The sequence below is a fragment of the Scyliorhinus torazame genome, chromosome 2 (assembly GCF_047496885.1).
Source record: "Scyliorhinus torazame isolate Kashiwa2021f chromosome 2, sScyTor2.1, whole genome shotgun sequence".
Classification (NCBI taxonomy): Eukaryota; Metazoa; Chordata; class Chondrichthyes; order Carcharhiniformes; family Scyliorhinidae; genus Scyliorhinus; species Scyliorhinus torazame.
Genome location: NC_092708.1, coordinates 28,554,545 through 28,572,249, shown reverse-complemented (window position 1 = coordinate 28,572,249; position 17,705 = coordinate 28,554,545). Strand labels below are relative to the sequence as shown.

Here is a 17,705-nt window from a genome sequence, read left to right as displayed (position 1 = left end):
AAATACATTCCGCACGTCACTCTCACAGCCATCAAGAGGAGAAAGTTACATGCTAAAGTTTGGCATGTGGGATGTTTAGCAAAGGCAGGTTTCGACCTTTCCACTCCTACCGCCACGGGGGATACAGGACAGAGTAGTTTCCAGAACGGGGGTGGGAGAGGGGAAGGTTTTGGATATTTATAAAGAACTCATGGAGTCGGAGGAAACAGGGGAGCTAAAGCGCAAACGGGAAGATGAGCTAGGGGGGAGAGATAGACGCAGGTCTTTGGGCGGTTGCGTTAAGCAGAGTCAACATGTCCTCATCATGTGCCAGGCTCAGCCTGATTCAATTTAAGGTCGTTCGCCGGGCACACATGACGGTGGCCCGGATGAACAAGTTTTTTGGGATAGAGGACAGGTGTGCGAGATGTGCAGGAGGGCCAGCAAACCATGTCCATATGTTTTGTGCATGTCCGAAGCTTAGGGGATTTTGACAGGGTTTTACACGTCATGTCCACGGTGTTAAAAACAAGGGCGGTGCTGAGTCCGGAGGTGGCGATTTTCGGAGTGTCGGAAGATCCAGGAGTCCAGGCGTTGAGAGAGGCTGACGTCTTGGCCTCTGCCTCCTTGGTTGCCTGGAGACAGATATTGTTAGCGTGGAGGGTCCTGAAGCCCCCAAATTCAAAGATCTGGGTTAGCGACATGGCTTGGTTTCTCAGACTTGAGAAAATAAAGTTTGCCCTAAGAGGGTCAATGCTAAGGTTCGTCCAGACGTGGCAGCCATTTGTCGACTTCTTTGGAGAAAACTGTCAGCAGGAGCCGGGGTGGGGGAGGGGGGGGGGGGGGATTATTGTTTAGAGGAGGTGGGACTTGTGAGGGAGGGAGGCGGTCTTATAATAATAATATAATAATCTCTTACTGTCACAAGTAGGCTTCAATGAAGTTACTGCGAAAAGCCTAGTCACCACATTCCAGTGTCTGTTCGACACTGTGTTATGTCTTTTTTCATAGAATAGAATTTACAGTGCAGAAGGAGGCCATTCGGCCCATCGAGTCTGCACCGGCTCTTAGAAAGAGCACCCTACCCAAGGTCAACACCTCCACCCTATCCCCATAACCCAGTAACCCCACTCAACACTAAGGGCAATTTAGCACAGCCAATCCACCTAACCTGCACATCTTTGGACGGTGGGAGGAAACCGGAGCACCCGGAGGAAACCCACGCACACACGGGGAGAATGTGCAGACTCCGCACAGACAGTGACCCAATCTGGGAATCGAACCTGGGACCCTGGAGCTGTGAAGCAACTGTGCTAACCACTGTGCCACCATGCTGCCCTTGTGCTACCTTGCATAATACTCATTGCCATTTTTCCAGTGAAAACCCTTGAAGAACTTAAGGCCATAATATTCAGGGGAGGGAACATCATGATCTGTATTGATACTTCTAGTTTTTTCCCCCCATGCTACCCACCACCACATCCTCTCACACTTTGCTTTTAGGACACTTACATGGTTGATTCATCTTCCTATCTTGTGAGGGAAAGGGAAGAGGACATCTGTCGGAGATGTGCTTAGGTAAGATCAAACCTAAACGGCCCAGCTACAGCTCCGCAACTCCAAACACTTCCAATCCATCCTGAAGCATGAATGATTCCAGGTTACATTTATGCGCAATTTGGCCTGAGCACGGTGGAAGCAAAAAACACATTACAGTAAATCTTCATTAGAACGCTCCCCCAATATGCCACAATCTCAGTTACAACATTTGTTTTTAAATGGCTATTGCACTTCTAAAATACTTATTTTCTCTCCCTCTCTGCTCCAGTAAGCATAAATCTATCTGCTTCACACAGATAAGACCCACGAGGTCCCAAAGCCAGTTTGCAGCTGTCAGGCAGGTGGAAATTGCCAGTCTGGATTCTCATACAGTCCCCATAACTGATTTTTCCTAGCTCTCTCCAACTCAAGAACTGCAAAGCAGGCGGGGGGGGATTCAGGGGTGTGAATGGAATAAAATATCAAATGCACAGATTAAATAGTGTTGACGTTAACCACAAAAAGATTCTGCACAGCATTTAATTATCTCCAGCTATATTCGTCCTTATAACGCTCAATTCCATTCGTAATCAGGTGTTCAACCAGCTATGTATTAAAGTGTTTTTTTATCAACACAGGATTAACATCTTTAAATGGAGAAGTCTGTTGCACATATTTTGTGCTCTCAAGTTATGCTTTGGGCTTGTTGATTTCACAAAACTGGCAAAAAGGTACAGTCAGAAGCCAGAGCAAAATCGGAAGCCAGCCGATTACAAGTATCACGGTTAGAGCTGCTGAGCCGAGACAAAATAGGCAGCTTAACTTCAACTAGTTTTACTAAACCATGAATAGTCGCAGAAATGCGCTTGTGAAATAATGGGAGTCCAGGCTTCCAAAGGAATTTGCTGAGCAATTCAAATATGTTGACAACATCAGAGATGTGGTAACATTATTAATAGCAAGTCTTTCCAATATAGTACTGCTTGTGGGACAAAGAATGTGAACCTGCAGCATCATCAACCGTGTAGCGGCATGGTAGCACAGTGGTTAGCACTGTTGCTTCACAGCGCCAGGGGCCCAGGTTCGATTCCTGCCTTGGTTCACTGTCTGTGCGGACTCTGCACGTTCTCTCAGTCTGTGTGGGTTTCCTCCGGGTGCTCCGGTTTCCTCCCACAAATCTCGAAGGACGTGCTTGTTAGGTGAATTGGACATTCTGAATTCTCCCTCCGTGTACCCGAACAGGCGCCGCAGTGTGGTCTGGGGGATTTTCACAGTAACTTCATTGCAGTGTCAATGTAAGCCTACTTGTGACAATAATAAGGATTATTTAAAAGTGCACAATAGTTATGAACAACATGTAGCAGTAGTATTTAAAAAAATTTTAAAATAAATTTAGAGTACCCAATTCATTTTTTCCAATTAAGGGGCAATTTAGCGTGGCCAATCCACCTACCCTGCACATCTTTGGGTTTTGGGGACAAAACCCACGCAAACACTCGGTGAGTGTGCGTGGGTAGGTGTGCCGTGAGGCAGCAGTGCTAACCACAGCGCCACCGTGCTGCCCGTGTCGCAATAGTATAATGAGTGTTTCAATCTGCTGCAAATACAACAATCGTGAAGTATTTTAACAACAGCAACTTATATTTATATAGCCTCTTTCATGCAACAAAACATTCCAGGGCATTTCAAAGGAGCATCATAAAACAAAGTACAACAACGAGCAACATAAGGAGATATAGGGCAAAATTTTCTGAGCCCATTCGCAGCGGACGCAAATCCTGTTATGGCCATTAACTCTCACAAGAGGGCCATAACAGGATTGGATTTGTTTGTTGTCACGTGTACCGAGGTACAGTGAAAAGTATGTTTCTGCGAGCAGCTCAAACAGATCATTTAGTACACGGCAGTGAGATCTCAGATTAAGATCTTCGTGCCCCCCTCACCCCCCGTCCACATAATCAGATTCATGCTCTGTGAGGGTTAGAACCTAACTCCCATTAATTTGCGTACATTTTAATATTCAGAAATGGCTTAACGTCAGTGCTTCCGGGATTGTGTCACCCCCCTTCCAACATGACGTGACGCCGGCGGGAATCACTTCTGTTTTCCAAAAGCAGAAACAAGTCGTGATGACCACATGGGGGCTGGGAGATGCATATAACCCACAGGTGGTGAGGGTCATGGCCAGGCTGTTCCCCGGCACAGCCCCCTGATGCTGTGCCCTGGCACAGTTCCTTGGAACTGCCCCCTGGCAGTGCCAACGTGGTGGAGCCAGGTGGCAAGTAGAGTCCACAGGGTGGGTAACATCAAATGGAAAGAATTATATATGCATAGCCCAATAACTGGAGAAAGGCATGCAGTAGCGGTAGCTACCATCACAGTCACACACTGCTGCAGAAAACTGTCTCCCCCGAAAACAAGTTTTTGCTAAATGAGCAGCCGGTTTAGATCCAAAACTCAAGCCGAGAAGGTGGTTTTCCCAAACATGGACAATGGATACCCTCGCATTGAACATCAGCAGGGCTCTTAGCAATGGGGACCAATACTGTGCACAGTACTCCAGATGTGGTCTCACCTGAGTCCTGTACAACTGAAGCATAACTTCCCTACTTTTGTAATCAATTGCCCTCACAATAAACAATAACATTTCATTAGCCAAGAGCGGCACAGTGGCACAGTGGTTAGCATTGTCGCTTCACAGCTCCAGGATCCCTGGCTTGGGTCTCTTCAGTGCGGAGTCGACACATTCTCCTCGTGTCTGCATGGGTTTCCTCCGGGTGCTCCAGTTTCCTGCCACAGTCCAAAGACGTGCAGGTTAGGTGGATTGGCCATGCTAAATTGCCCTTAGTATCCAAAGGGGTTGGGTGGGTTGCTGGGTTACGAGTATGGGGCAGAGTTGTGGGCTTAAGTGGGGTGCTCTTTCCAAGGGCCAGTGCGGGCTCGGTGCGCCGAATGGCCTCCTTCTGTACTGTAAATTCTATGTTCTAATTACATGCTGTACCTGTTTACTAACTTTTTGGGATTCATGCATTAGGATTCCCAAGATCCCTCTGTATCTTGCAACTCTGCAATCTCTTACCATTTAGATAATATGCTCCTTTTTTATTCTTCCTGCCAATATGAAAAATGTCACATCTGTCCACATTATACTCCATTTGCCAGACCTTTGCCCACTCAACATAACCTATATCCCCTTGTAGCCTCCTTACATCCTCTTCACAACTGACTACAAAGGGCATTTCAGCAACCCGTTAACATTTTTTTGACAGCACCTCCCAACCCATGGCCTGTAATGTTTAGATGGACAAGAGCAACAGGCGCATGGGAATACCACCACCTTGAAATCATACACCATTCTGACTGGGACATGTATCACCACCACGTCTTCATCGTATCTGGGTGAATATCCTGGCACTCCTCTGTAACAGCACTTGGGGAGGAGCCTCATCGCACAAACGCAGCATTCAAGAAGGCAGCTCGTCACCATCTTCCCAAGCGCAATGGAATGGACAACAATTTCTGGTTTAGCCAGCCATGAACTCACATACTGCACGATATGTGCTTAAACACACAGCAAAACGGTCACATTTGATGAAAAATGTAATAATAAAATTGGTTGCCAAAGCAGGGGGAGTCAGACACAACGGGGGAGCCACTAAATACGAGTTAGAACAGCTCACTGAAAAAGCTCCATTGCTTCTTCCTTCTGACAACAACTTGTGGAGCAGGGAGAAATCCAAGTGAAACCTTGAAGACCAGAGTTCAGGGATCCACAAGACTGAAAAGAATAAAAGGGAGAATAGAAAAGGAGCAAACTGGGAGAAAATGTCTTATTTGGGTTTTTAAGAAGATTGTGTGGCAAAGGAAAACAGAGTGAAGCAAAGGTTCTATTTTAAATTTGGAATGTGGGAGACTTTACTTTAACACATCACGGATGTAGAGAAGCAGAAGAACATGAAGAATAGTATGCTGCAGCGTGTAAGAAATGAGAGAAAAGTTGAATGCGGAACTAACTATATCAACCAAACGCAATGAGAAACGTTTAAGATAGATGTGAGCTCAGGGCGGCACAGTGGCGCAGTGCTAAGCACTGCAGCCTCACAGCGCCGAGGTCCCGGGTTCGATCCCAGCCCTGGGTCACTGTCCATGTGGAGTTTGCATATTCTCCCATGTCTTCGTGGGTCTCACCATCACAACTCAAAGATGTGCAGATAGGTGGATTGGCCACCCTAAACTGCCCCTAAATTGGAAAAAAAAATTAGATACTCGAAGATAGATGTGGGCTCAGCAATCGGGGAAGCAGCAGCCATGAACTCACATACTGCACAATATGTGCTTAAACACACAGCAAAACGGTCACATTGCTCTGTGATAAATAAGTAACTTGTATTAAATGCTAATTTTGACACAAAATATTTTGCAGAGAAGCTGGCATTAATTACACAAATGTATGTTTTTTTAAATCTAAGTGGGTGATCAGTAAACAAACACTTACCTTTAGTCATCTTTCTCTCGCCAATCCTGAACTTTAATGGTTTTCCGTTAAGGACATGCGAAAGATGCTCCACATTCCACTTCAGTGCTGGCCAGTCAGAAACCATATTACGAAACACTGCAGGCTGCTGCAGCGATGCCATGATAACCATGACCTCCTCGGGGTTAAACGGCTTACTAGCTACAAGAAGAGAATACATACAAAAGACCGATTGTAGTACTATGTTTAATCAGATCAACATAATTTATCAAAAGTGCCGTTGTTGAAAACCTTTCCTCCCTTTGCAAAATATTATTGTGTTAATCACAACCCTTTGAGATATCTGGGCTTCTCCAATTCGGGCATTCTTCGACTTTAATTAATCCACCATGGGCGGCTGTAATGTTAGCTCAGTGTCATTTGTTTTGAGGGAACTCCTGAGGAGCACATGGAGATGTTTTACTATGTTAAGGGCACTGGATAAGGTTTAAGTTGTGTTTTCTCCAGTGTTGTGGCACTTCAATCAGTGCAAATCACCAGCAAATCTGACTCAGTGCAGGATTACTCCAAAGTCACAAACACAGGAGCTCAGGCTTCAAGCAATAACAACCAACAATTTGCTTCTATTTTAGGTGTCAGCTGTGCCTCGTGGGTAGGGCACTTGCCTCTCAGTCAGAAAGCTGCTGGTTCAACTCTCACTTGAGTACAAAAATCAAGGCTGACTGCAAATACCGAGGGAATGCGACACAACCAAAAGGCCATCTCTCAGATGAGATGCTAAAGTAAAGACATTGTAAAGAAAGAGCGGCACGGTGGCGCAGTGGTTAGCACCGCTGCCTCACTGCGCCGAGGACCCGGGTTCGATCCCGGTCCCGGGTCACTGGCCGTGTGGAGTTTGCATATTCTCCCCGTGTCTCGTACGCAGTCTCTCTCTCCAGCTCCCCTAGCACTATGTCAAAGAATAGAGGAGTTCTGGTAAATATCTATCCCATAATGGACATAACAGAAAAACAGATTATCTTATCATTATCATGTTGCTGTTTGCGGGAGCTTGCTGTGCACAGCTTAGTTGCCTCCATTTACAACATAATGGCACTGACTACATACAAACATTACATATGAATTAGGAGCGAGAGTAGGCCCCTCACGTCTGCTCCACCATTTAATGAGATCCTGGCTGATCTGATTGTAACTTTCATTTTAAACGAGCGACATTTTGACCCCTAGTTCTAAATTCTCCAACAAGAGGAAACAACCTCTCCGCATCCTTCCTGTTAATACCCCTCAGGATCCTAAAGGTTTCGATCAAGTCGCCTCTTACTCTTCTAAACTCTAGTGGATACAAACATAACCTCTTCAACCTTTCTTCGTGAGACAACCTGCCCATTCCTGGAATTAGTCTAGCAAACCTTCACAGAACTGCTTCTAATTCATTTACATCTTTGTCCAGATAAGAACAGTGCTGTAGACAATACTCGAGGTGTGGGCTCACCAATGCCCTGTACAACTGAAGCACAACCTCCTTACTTTTGCATTTAATCGCCCTAAAAATAAACATTATAATTCTATCAGCTTTCCTAATTACTTGCTGTACCTGCATGCTAACCTTTTGTGATTCATGCACTCGGTCACCCAGATCCCTCTGCACCTCAGAACTCTGCAATCTCTCATCATTTAGATACTACGTTTCATTTTTACTCTTCCTGCCATAATGGACAATTTTAAATTTGTCCACATTATACTCCATTTGCCAGATTTTCCCCACTCACTTAATCTATATATGTCTCTTTGGAGTCTCATGTCTTCTTCACAATTTACTTTCCTACCTATCTTCGTGTTGTCAGCATATTTAGTAACCAGACCCTTCATCCAAGTTATTTAGATAAATCGGAAAATGTTGAGGCCCAGCAGTGATCCCTGTGATTGCACCACAGTAGGGAGGGAGGTGCTCTGGAGGTGGCTATGCAGATGGGTGTCTTTTTTTTTAGACTATCCGGCAATTACTTCCCATTTTCTGTGCTGATCAAAAGGATGCTACTGAGGGCAGCACGGTGGCGCAGTGGTTAGCACTGCAGTCTCACAGCGCCGAGGTCCCAGGTTCAATCCCAGCTCTGAGTCACTGTCCGTGTGGAGTTTGCACATTCTCCCTGTGTTTGCGTGGGTTTCGCCCCCACAACCCAAAGATGTGCAGGGTAGGTGGATTGGCCACGCTAAATTGCCCCTTAATTGGAAAAAATGAATTGGGTACTATTAAAAAAATTTTTAAAGGTGCTACTGAGGAATCAAACACATTTTGAGATTGGATTGGTTTATTGTCACGTGGTGAAGATGTGTGAAGATATACAGATCAGCCATGATATAATTGCAGGAACGAGGGTCTTACAGGCCTACTCCTGTTCCTAAGCTGCTTGCTTCTTATGGGAGAGTGTTCCTAGAGACTTCACCATCCTTGGTGAAGAAACGTTCCTATCCTCTCTCCTGAACATCCTGCTCTGACTTTATCTCCTTGTCTAATCTTCTCCCACTACCAGTAAGTAGAAAAGGTTTCTCCCCATCTACCCTAATTTCTGTCAAAATCCCAAACCCTCAATCAACTCGCACCTTAACCTTCTATAGTCCAGGAAATACAAACCTAATTTGTGTAATTTCTCCTCATAAACTTGGAAGCCCTGGGTATATTTTGATGAGATTTCAAATTTACAGCATCTGCAGTATTTTGCTTTTATATTTTAATGAATGTGAATAGGGTGGGAGGAGGGATCAACTCTACTAATCTTGGAATATTCTGAAGGATAGGGATTATCTTTTTGATAACTGATCTTTTTCTATGCCTCTTTCTTCTCCTTAAATGGAAACAGTGAGGAACTCATTGCTTTGTGAACCAAGTTCAGCTTCCTCAGCCCTCTCCAACCCTAATTTCCAGAGCTATAATTCCCCCAGAACATCAATATGTTTGACGCCAATCCTCCTCAATCTTACTTTTGACCACACATCAATGACCCTTCTCCACATTTAGTTCCACCAACCATTCCATGTTGCATCATCATCCTTTCCTCAAGACTCATCCTCAACTCTTCCACCTTCTCCAATTCACTATGAAGTATGGTTGCAAAGTGGTTATGTTACTAGATTTGTAATCCCGATTCCTGGATTAATGATCCAGGGATTTGAGTTCAGTCCTACCTCTCTCTCTCGCACTCACACTCTCTCTCTCTCTCCCTGGCCCTCACGCCCTCTCCCTGGCCCTCACGCCCTCTCCCTGGCCCTCACGCCCTCTCCCAGGCCCTCACGCCCTCTCCCTGGCCCTCACGCCCTCTCCCTGGCCCTCACGCCCTCTCCCTGGCCCTCACGCCCTCTCCCTGGCCCTCACGCCCTCTCCCTGGCCCTCACGCCCTCTCCCTGGCCCTCACGCCCTCTCCCTGGCCCTCACGCCCTCTCCCTGGCCCTCCCGCCCTCTCCCTGGCCCTCACCCTCTCTCTCTGGCGCCCACTCTCTCTCTCTGGCGCTCACGCTCTCTCTCTGGCGCTCACGCTCTCTCTCTGGCGCTCACGCTCTCTCTCTGGCGCTCACGCTCTCTCTCTGGCGCTCACGCTCTCTCTCTGGCGCTCACTCTGTCTCTCTGGCGCTCACTCTCTCTCTCTGGCGCTCACTCTCTCTCTCTGGCGCTCACTCTCTCTCTCGCGCTCACTCTCTCTCTCTCGCGCTCACTCTCTCTCTCGCGCGCTCACACTCTCTCTCTCGCGCTCACACTCTCTCTCTCGCGCTCACACTCTCTCTCTCGCGCTCACACTCTCTCTCTCGCGCTCACACTCTCTCTCTCGCGCTCACACTCTCTCTCTCGCGCTCACACTCTCTCTCTCGCGCTCACACTCTCTCTCTCGCGCTCACACTCTCTCTCTCGCGCTCACACTCTCTCTCTCGCGCTCACACTCTCTCTCTCGCGCTCACACTCTCTCTCTCTCGCGCTCACACTCTCTCTCTCGCGCTCACACTCTCTCTCTCGCGCTCACACTCTCTCTCTCTCGCGCTCACACTCTCTCTCTCTCGCGCTCACACTCTCGCGCTCACACTCTCTCGCGCTCACACTCTCTCGCGCTCACACTCTCTCGCGCTCACACTCTCTCGCGCTCACACTCTCTCGCGCTCACACTCTCTCGCGCTCACACTCTCTCGCGCTCACACTCTCTCGCGCTCACACTCTCTCGCGCTCACACTCTCTCGCGCTCACACTCTCTCGCGCTCACACTCTCTCGCGCTCACACTCTCTCGCGCTCACACTCTCTCGCGCTCACACTCTCTCGCGCTCACACTCTCTCGCGCTCACACTCTCTCGCGCTCACACTCTCACGCGCTCACTCTCACGCGCTCACACTCTCTCTCGCGCTCACACTCTCTCTCGCGCTCACACTCTCTCTCTCGCGCTCACACTCTCGCGCTCACACTCTCTCTCTCGCGCTCACGCGCTCTCGCTCTCACGCTCTCACACTCTCTCGCTCTCACACTCTCTCGCTCTCACACTCTCTCGCTCTCACTCTCTCGCTCTCACGCTCTCTCGCTCTCTCGCTCTCTCGCTCTCACGCTCTCACGCTCTCTCGCTCTCACTCTCTCGCTCTCACGCTCTCTCGCTCTCTCGCTCTCACGCTCTCTCGCTCTCACGCTCTCTCGCTCTCACGCTCTCTCGCTCTCTCGCTCTCACACTCTCACACTCTCTCGCTCTCACACTCTCTCGCTCTCACACTCTCACACTCTCTCGCTCTCACACTCTGTTTAGCTGTTTAGCACAGGGCTAAATCGCTGGCTTTGAAAGCAGACAAAAGCAGGCCAGCAGCACGGTTCAATTCCCGTAACAGCCTCCCCAAACAGGCGCCGGAATGTGGCGACTAGGGGCTTTTCACAGTAACTTCATTTGAAGCCTACTTGTGACAATAAGCGATTTTCGTTTCATTTCATTCATTTCTCTCTCACGCTCACACTCTCTCTCTGGCGCTCGCCCTCTCTCTCTGGCGCTCGCCCTCTCTCTCTGGCGCTCGCCCTCTCTCTCTGGCGCTCGCCCTCTCTCTCTGGCGTTCGCCCTCTCTCTCTGGCGCTCGCCCTCTCTCTCTGGCGCTCGCCCTCTCTCTCTGGCGCTCGCCCTCTCTCTCTGGCGCTCGCCCTCTCTCTCTGGCGCTCGCCCTCTCTCTCTGGCGCTCGCCCTCTCTCTCTGGCGCTCGCCCTCTCTCTCTGGCGCTCGCGCTCTCTCTCTGGCACTCGCGCTCTCTCTCGCACTCGCACTCGCGCTCTCTCTCGCACTCGCGCTCTCTCTCGCACTCGCGCTCTCTCTCGCACTCGCGCTCTCTCTCGCACTCGCGCTCTCTCTCGCACTCGCGCTCTCTCTCGCACTCGCGCTCTCTCTCGCACTCGCGCTCTCTCTCGCACTCGCGCTCTCTCTCGCACTCGCGCTCTCTCTCGCACTCGCGCTCTCTCTCGCACTCGCGCTCTCTCTCGCACTCGCGCTCTCTCGCACTCGCGCTCTCTCTCGCACTCGCGCTCTCTCTCGCACTCGCGCTCTCTCTCGCACTCGCGCTCTCTCTCGCACTCGCGCTCTCTCTCGCACTCGCGCTCTCTCTCGCACTCGCGCTCTCTCTCGCACTCGCGCTCTCTCTCGCACTCGCGCTCTCTCTCGCACTCGCGCTCTCTCTCGCACTCGCGCTCTCTCTCGCACTCGCGCTCTCTCTCGCACTCGCGCTCTCTCTCGCACTCGCGCTCTCTCTCGCACTCGCGCTCTCTCTCGCACTCGCGCTCTCTCTCGCACTCGCGCTCTCTCTCGCACTCGCGCTCTCTCTCGCACTCGCTCTCTCTCGCACTCGCTCTCTCTCGCACTCGCTCTCTCTCGCACTCGCTCTCTCTCGCACTCGCACTCTCTCGCACTCGCACTCTCTCGCACTCGCACTCTCTCGCACTCTCTCGCACTCGCACTCTCTCGCACTCGCACTCTCTCGCACTCGCACTCTCTCGCACTCGCACTCTCTCGCACTCGCACTCGCACTCTCTCGCACTCGCACTCTCTCGCACTCGCACTCTCTCGCACTCTCTCGCACTCGCACTCTCTCGCACTCGCACTCTCTCGCACTCTCTCGCACTCGCACTCTCTCGCACTCGCACTCTCTCGCACTCGCACTCTCTCGCACTCGCACTCTCTCGCACTCGCACTCTCTCGCACTCGCACTCTCTCGCACTCGCACTCTCTCGCACTCGCACTCTCTCGCACTCGCACTCTCTCGCACTCGCACTCTCTCGCACTCGCACTCTCTCGCACTCGCACTCTCTCGCACTCGCACTCTCTCGCACTCGCACTCTCTCGCACTCTCTCGCACTCGCACTCTCTCGCACTCGCACTCTCTCGCACTCGCACTCTCTCGCACTCACACTCTCTCGCACTCACACTCTCTCGCACTCACACTCTCGCACTCACACTCTCGCACTCACACTCTCGCACTCACACTCTCGCACTCACACTCTCGCACTCACACTCTCGCACTCACACTCTCGCACTCACACTCTCGCACTCACACTCTCGCACTCACACTCTCGCACTCACACTCTCGCACTCACACTCTCGCACTCACACTCTCGCACTCTCGCACTCACACTCACTCTCTCGCACTCACACTCACTCTCTCGCACTCACACTCACTCTCTCGCACTCACACTCACTCTCTCGCACTCACACTCACACTCACTCTCTCGCACTCACACTCACTCTCTCGCACTCACACTCACTCTCTCGCACTCACACTCTCGCGCACTCACACTCTCTTGCACTCACACTCTCTCGCACTCACACTCTCTCGCACTCACACTCACACTCTCTCGCACTCACGCTCTCTCGCACTCTCTCGCACTCACACTCTCTCTCTCGCTCACACACTCTCTCTCTCTCTCTCTGTCGCACGCACGCGCTCTCTTCTCTCTCTCGCACACACTCTCTCTTCTCTCTATCACGCACCTGTTTTCCGGTGCAGCGTGACCCCGGTGACAGCGGGATTCTCCTTCCCAGCAGCCAGCCAATGAGGTTTCCCATTTTAGGCCCCCACAACGTCAGGAAAACCGCAGGCATGAGTGTGCTGCTGACAAAGCAGAGAATTCCGTCGACGGAGAATCCCGCCCTCTATGTCTGAATGCATGAATACAATAAGATGGATGAATTAACAAAGAAGAACAAAGCAAAGTACAGCACAAAAACAGGCACTTCGGCCCTCCAAGCCTGTGCCGACCATGCTGCCCATCTAAACTAAAATCTTCGACATTCCAGGGTCCGTATCCCTCTGTTCCCATCCTATTCATGTATTTGTCAAGATGACCCTTAAATGTCACTATCGTCCCTGCTTCCACCACCTCCTCCGGCAGCGAGTTCCAGGCACCCACTACCCTCTGTATTAAAATCTTGCCTCGCACATCTCCTCTAAACCTTGCCCCTCGCACCTTAAACCTATGCCGCCTGGTAATTGACCCCTCTACCCTGGGAAAAAGTCTCTGACTATCCACTCTGTCTATGTACCCTCATAATTTTGTGGACCTCTATCAGGTCGCCCCTCAACCTTCTTCGTTCCAGTGAGAACAAAACAAGTTTATTCAACAGTAGCACAAATAGAGGTAAATGATGTTGATCCATTCGCCATTACAGAAACATGATTACAAGGGTAATCAAGGTCAGGAAATAAATATTCCAATGTACACAATATTTTAGAAACTCACGGAGAATGGTAAATGGAGTGGGGCAACCCTTATAATAAAGGGTGACATAAGGACATTAATGAGAAGACATTAATGGCCTCTGAAGATCATTTATGGGTGGAAAGTAGGAATTGTAAGATTCAGAAAGAATAATTTCTAGACCCCTACAGTTATGACAAGAAATTACTGGAGCCTGTAACAAAGGAAATGTAATTATTGAGAGGGACTTTAGTCGTCATATGGACTGGGACAATCAAATTTGGAAGCATGTTCTAGAAGATGAGTTTGAGGAATGTTTTTGAGAGTTTCTTGGCGCAGTACATAGTGGAACTGAATCAGATTAAAGCCATCTTAGACCTAGTATTGTACAATGAAGCAGGATGAATTGGTAATATCATCGTAAAAGATTCACTGGGAAATAAATTATCATACCATTTAATTCCATGTTAAGTTTGAAAGTGACATATTCCAATTGCAAACAAATATCTTCAACTTAAACAAAGTCAATTATATTGGTATGAGAGGGAAACTGGCTAAGGTTAATTGTAAATAGACTAGACGGTAGGAGGTAAATGAACAGTGGGAAATAGTTAAAGAAACGATTCAGAATATTAAATAATAATGCATTCCATTGAAGAACTAAAACTCAGCGAGAAGGACCGATTAGGCTCACCCAGGTAGTTAAGGATAGTATTTGATTAAAAGAAAGGCTTACAATGTTGCAAAATAAGTTCCAAATCTGAGGATTAAGAACTCAGCAAAGAACCATCAAAACTTTGATAAAATAGAATGAGTAATATGGCCAGAAATTTTTAAACAAAAGATTGTAAGAGTTGATATAAGTATCTAAAAAGGAAGAGAATAGTAAGATTAAATTTTGGTCCCTCAGAAGCAGAGACAGGAGAAATTATTATGGGGCACAAGGAAATGGCGAAAGCATTGAACAAATATTTTGTGTCCGTCTTGACAGTGGAAGTTCCAGAACAGAAGGAGACAATAGCCCAGGGGCTAAAAAGTGAGGAAATTAGGAAAATTTATATCAGCAGAGATAAAGTATTGGAGCGACATAAAGGACTAAAATCCAACGAACCCCCAGAAACTGACAGCCAACATCCTAGGGTTCTAAATGAGACAGTGAATGTGCGAGCTATGATTTCCCAAAATACCTTAGATTCACAAACGGTCCCATTAGATTGGAAGTTGGCAAATGCTAGACCCTTTTTCAAGAAAGGAGGGAGAGAGAGAGAGAGAGAGAACCATGAACTACGGACCAGTTAGCCTAACATTAGTTATTGGGGAAAATGCTGGAATCTGTTATTAAGGAAGTCTTAGAAAAGCATGGTATGATTAGTACAAATCAACACAAGTTTACTAATAGAGTAGATAAAGAGGAACCAGTAGTTGTAGTATAGCTGAAAGTCCAAAAGACATTCAATAAGGTGCTGCACAGAAGGTTAACAGGCAAAATAAGAGTTTGTGGAGTTGAGGTAATATATATTGATAGAGGATTGGTTAATGCATAGAAAACAGAGAGTGGGCATAAACAGGGCTTTTTCCAAGTTGGTAGGCAGTGAACAGCAGAGTGCCGAAGGGTCAGTACTGGAGCCTCAGCTATTTATAACTCAGATAAAGCAATCAAGAGTCTAAATTTGCTGATGATACCAAGCTAGGTGGAAAGGTAACCTGCAGAGAGGCTGCTAAAATATGTAGACAGGTTAGGTGAGTGCACAACAAGATGACAGACAGAGTACATTTTTATTTATTCATTTAAGAAAAGTGGCGAGTCCAGTTCAGTTTCTTGTCAATGGTAACCACAAGGATGTTGATAGCGTCAGGAAGTGTGAAGTAACTCACTTTGGTTGCAAGAATGAAAAAAAACAGATTTTTTTTTTAAAGGTACACAGAATCCCTACAGTTCAGAAGGCAGCCATTCAGTCCATCGAGTCTGCACCAACCCACTGAAAGAGCACCCTATGCCCTTAATCCCACCTAACCGGCACATCTTTGGACTGTCGGAGAAAACCGGAGCACCCAGAAGAAACTCATGCAGACATGGGGAAGTAAAAACTCCACACGATCACCCAAGGCCAGATTTGAACCCGTGTTCCTGACACTGTGAGGCAGCAATGCTAACTTGTCAGTGTTAATGTTCAAAAATACTTCAGTGTACTTGGACAGGGAATGCAGTAGTTTAGCAGGCAATTAGGAAGGCAAATCGCATGTTAGCATGGGGATTGGAGTACAAGAATAAATAAGTCTTGCTACAGTTGTGATTTGGTGAGGCTGCATCTGGAGTACTGTTCTACTCTCCACCAATAGGCAAGGATATACTTGTACTAGAGTCAGCACTGCAAAGGTTGAATAAATTGGTCCCTGCAATGAGGGAGTTGCCCTATGATGAGAGGATGAATAAATTTGGTTTATATTCACTGGAGTTTAAAAGAATGAAAAGCAATCTCATTGAAACCCACAAAGTTCTTAAGTGTTTTGATAGGGCGGACGCTAAGGGATTGTTCCCATTAGTCAGGGAATCTAAAGCAAAGGGGCACAGTCTTAGAATAAAGGATTGAGAAGAGGAGAAATTTCTTCACTTAAAGCATTGTGAACCTTGGAATTCTCTACCTCAAAGTGCCGTGGATGCTCAATCATTCAGACCATCTAAAGCTGGGAAAGACAGATTTTTGGTCCCTCAGGGAATTAAGGGACATGGGATGTGGGGAAAATCGACATGAAACACCAGATCAGCCATGATCGTATTGAATGGCATGGGAGGGAGGGGCACGGGGGTAGGCAGGAAGTGTCACTCAGTGAGGGTGCTGCTCCCAGTTCAGGCACTGCTGACAGTGATTTTGTGGGACTGGATAGAGTAGATAGGGAGAAACAGTTTCCTCCAGTAAAAGGATGGAGAACGAGAGTGGAGATTTAAAGCAATTTCAAAAGAAGCGAATGCAATGCAAGAAGGGGGTTGGTTTAGCTCAATGGGCTAGACAGCTGGTTTTTGATGCAGAACAAGGCCAGCAATTCCTGTACCAGCTGAGAATTCTGAATTCTCGTCCGTGCACCCGAACAGGCGCCGGAATGTGGCGACTAGGGGCTTTTCACAGTAACTTCATTGCAGTGTTGACGTAAGCCGACTTGGGACAATAAAGATTATTTATATTTATTTTTTTAAAACTTTTCCACATGGCGAGGGGTTCGGTCTGGAATGCACTGCCTGGAAACGTGGTGGAGACAGGTTCAATCGGGGCATTAGATGATCCCTTGAATAGAAACAACGTGCAGGGTTTGGGGGAAAGGCAGGGGAATGGCACGAAATCATGATGCTCATTCACAGAGCTGGCAGACATGATGGGCCGAATGGCACCATAACAATCCTGTCATTCTGCATGAACCTGCCGAGGACCGAATTCAGCGGCTCAACAACAATCCTCCCAGTCACCGGCGATTCGACCCGACAACAACACTTATTAATCGCTATCCCCAGTCAGTCACAGCCGAGCCTAACCTTGGCTCATTCTGAGCTCCCCTGCCCTCCAACTCCGAAGCCCGAAAGCACAGGCCCTCCTTAGCAACCGTCAGACGGCCCGAAGCAGTACGGCGTTCTGCGCATGCGCTTCCTTTTTTTTTCGCTGTTCGGCCTACGCATGCGTATCCGTTCCTGACGTCTGGGATAGAAATTCCACGCATGCGCTATCCTTTACTCCATCTGCGCATGCCCAAATCAGACACCCGACCACCGGAATGGGTGGTGCATGCGCGGAGAGAGGGAGCCAGCTGCGGAGCACGTGGTGCCAGTGGACTGTTGAGTGGCCTTTGGCCCAGAGTGAAAACCCATTCATAACATCAGAGTTGTTTCTTGTGCTTTCCGTTCAATGGCTGGTGGGAGTGAGTGCCCTTGACTAAAGCATCATTTGGTCTTGTGTGGCATCAAGGAGCCAGGGCAGAATTAGTGTCAGTAGGAATCTGTGCGATAACATCTCATCTGCTGGGACTGCTTCAA

General features: G+C 48.3%; 1 protein-coding gene across 4 annotated transcripts in view; it reads right to left on the bottom strand.

The window, feature by feature from the left end:
* The window catches only part of hspbap1 (hspb associated protein 1), a 126,072-nt gene extending 108,763 nt beyond the window's left edge, over window positions 1–17,309 (bottom strand). The window contains exons 1-3 of one of the 4 annotated variants that reach the window (XM_072469958.1): window positions 17,211–17,306; window positions 12,978–13,145; window positions 6,014–6,193 (exon numbers count right to left, since the gene is read on the bottom strand). In XM_072469958.1, the coding sequence (XP_072326059.1) occupies window positions 6,014–6,164 (151 nt within the window). In that variant the 5' untranslated portion in view covers window positions 6,165–6,193; window positions 12,978–13,145; window positions 17,211–17,306. Of the gene's footprint in view, window positions 1–1,491; window positions 1,611–6,013; window positions 6,194–12,977; window positions 13,146–17,210 lie in introns of those variants that run through there. The other 3 variants (XM_072469950.1, XM_072469967.1, XM_072469976.1) reach the window with 3 other exon arrangements.
* Window positions 17,310–17,705: the final 396 nt, after the last annotated feature.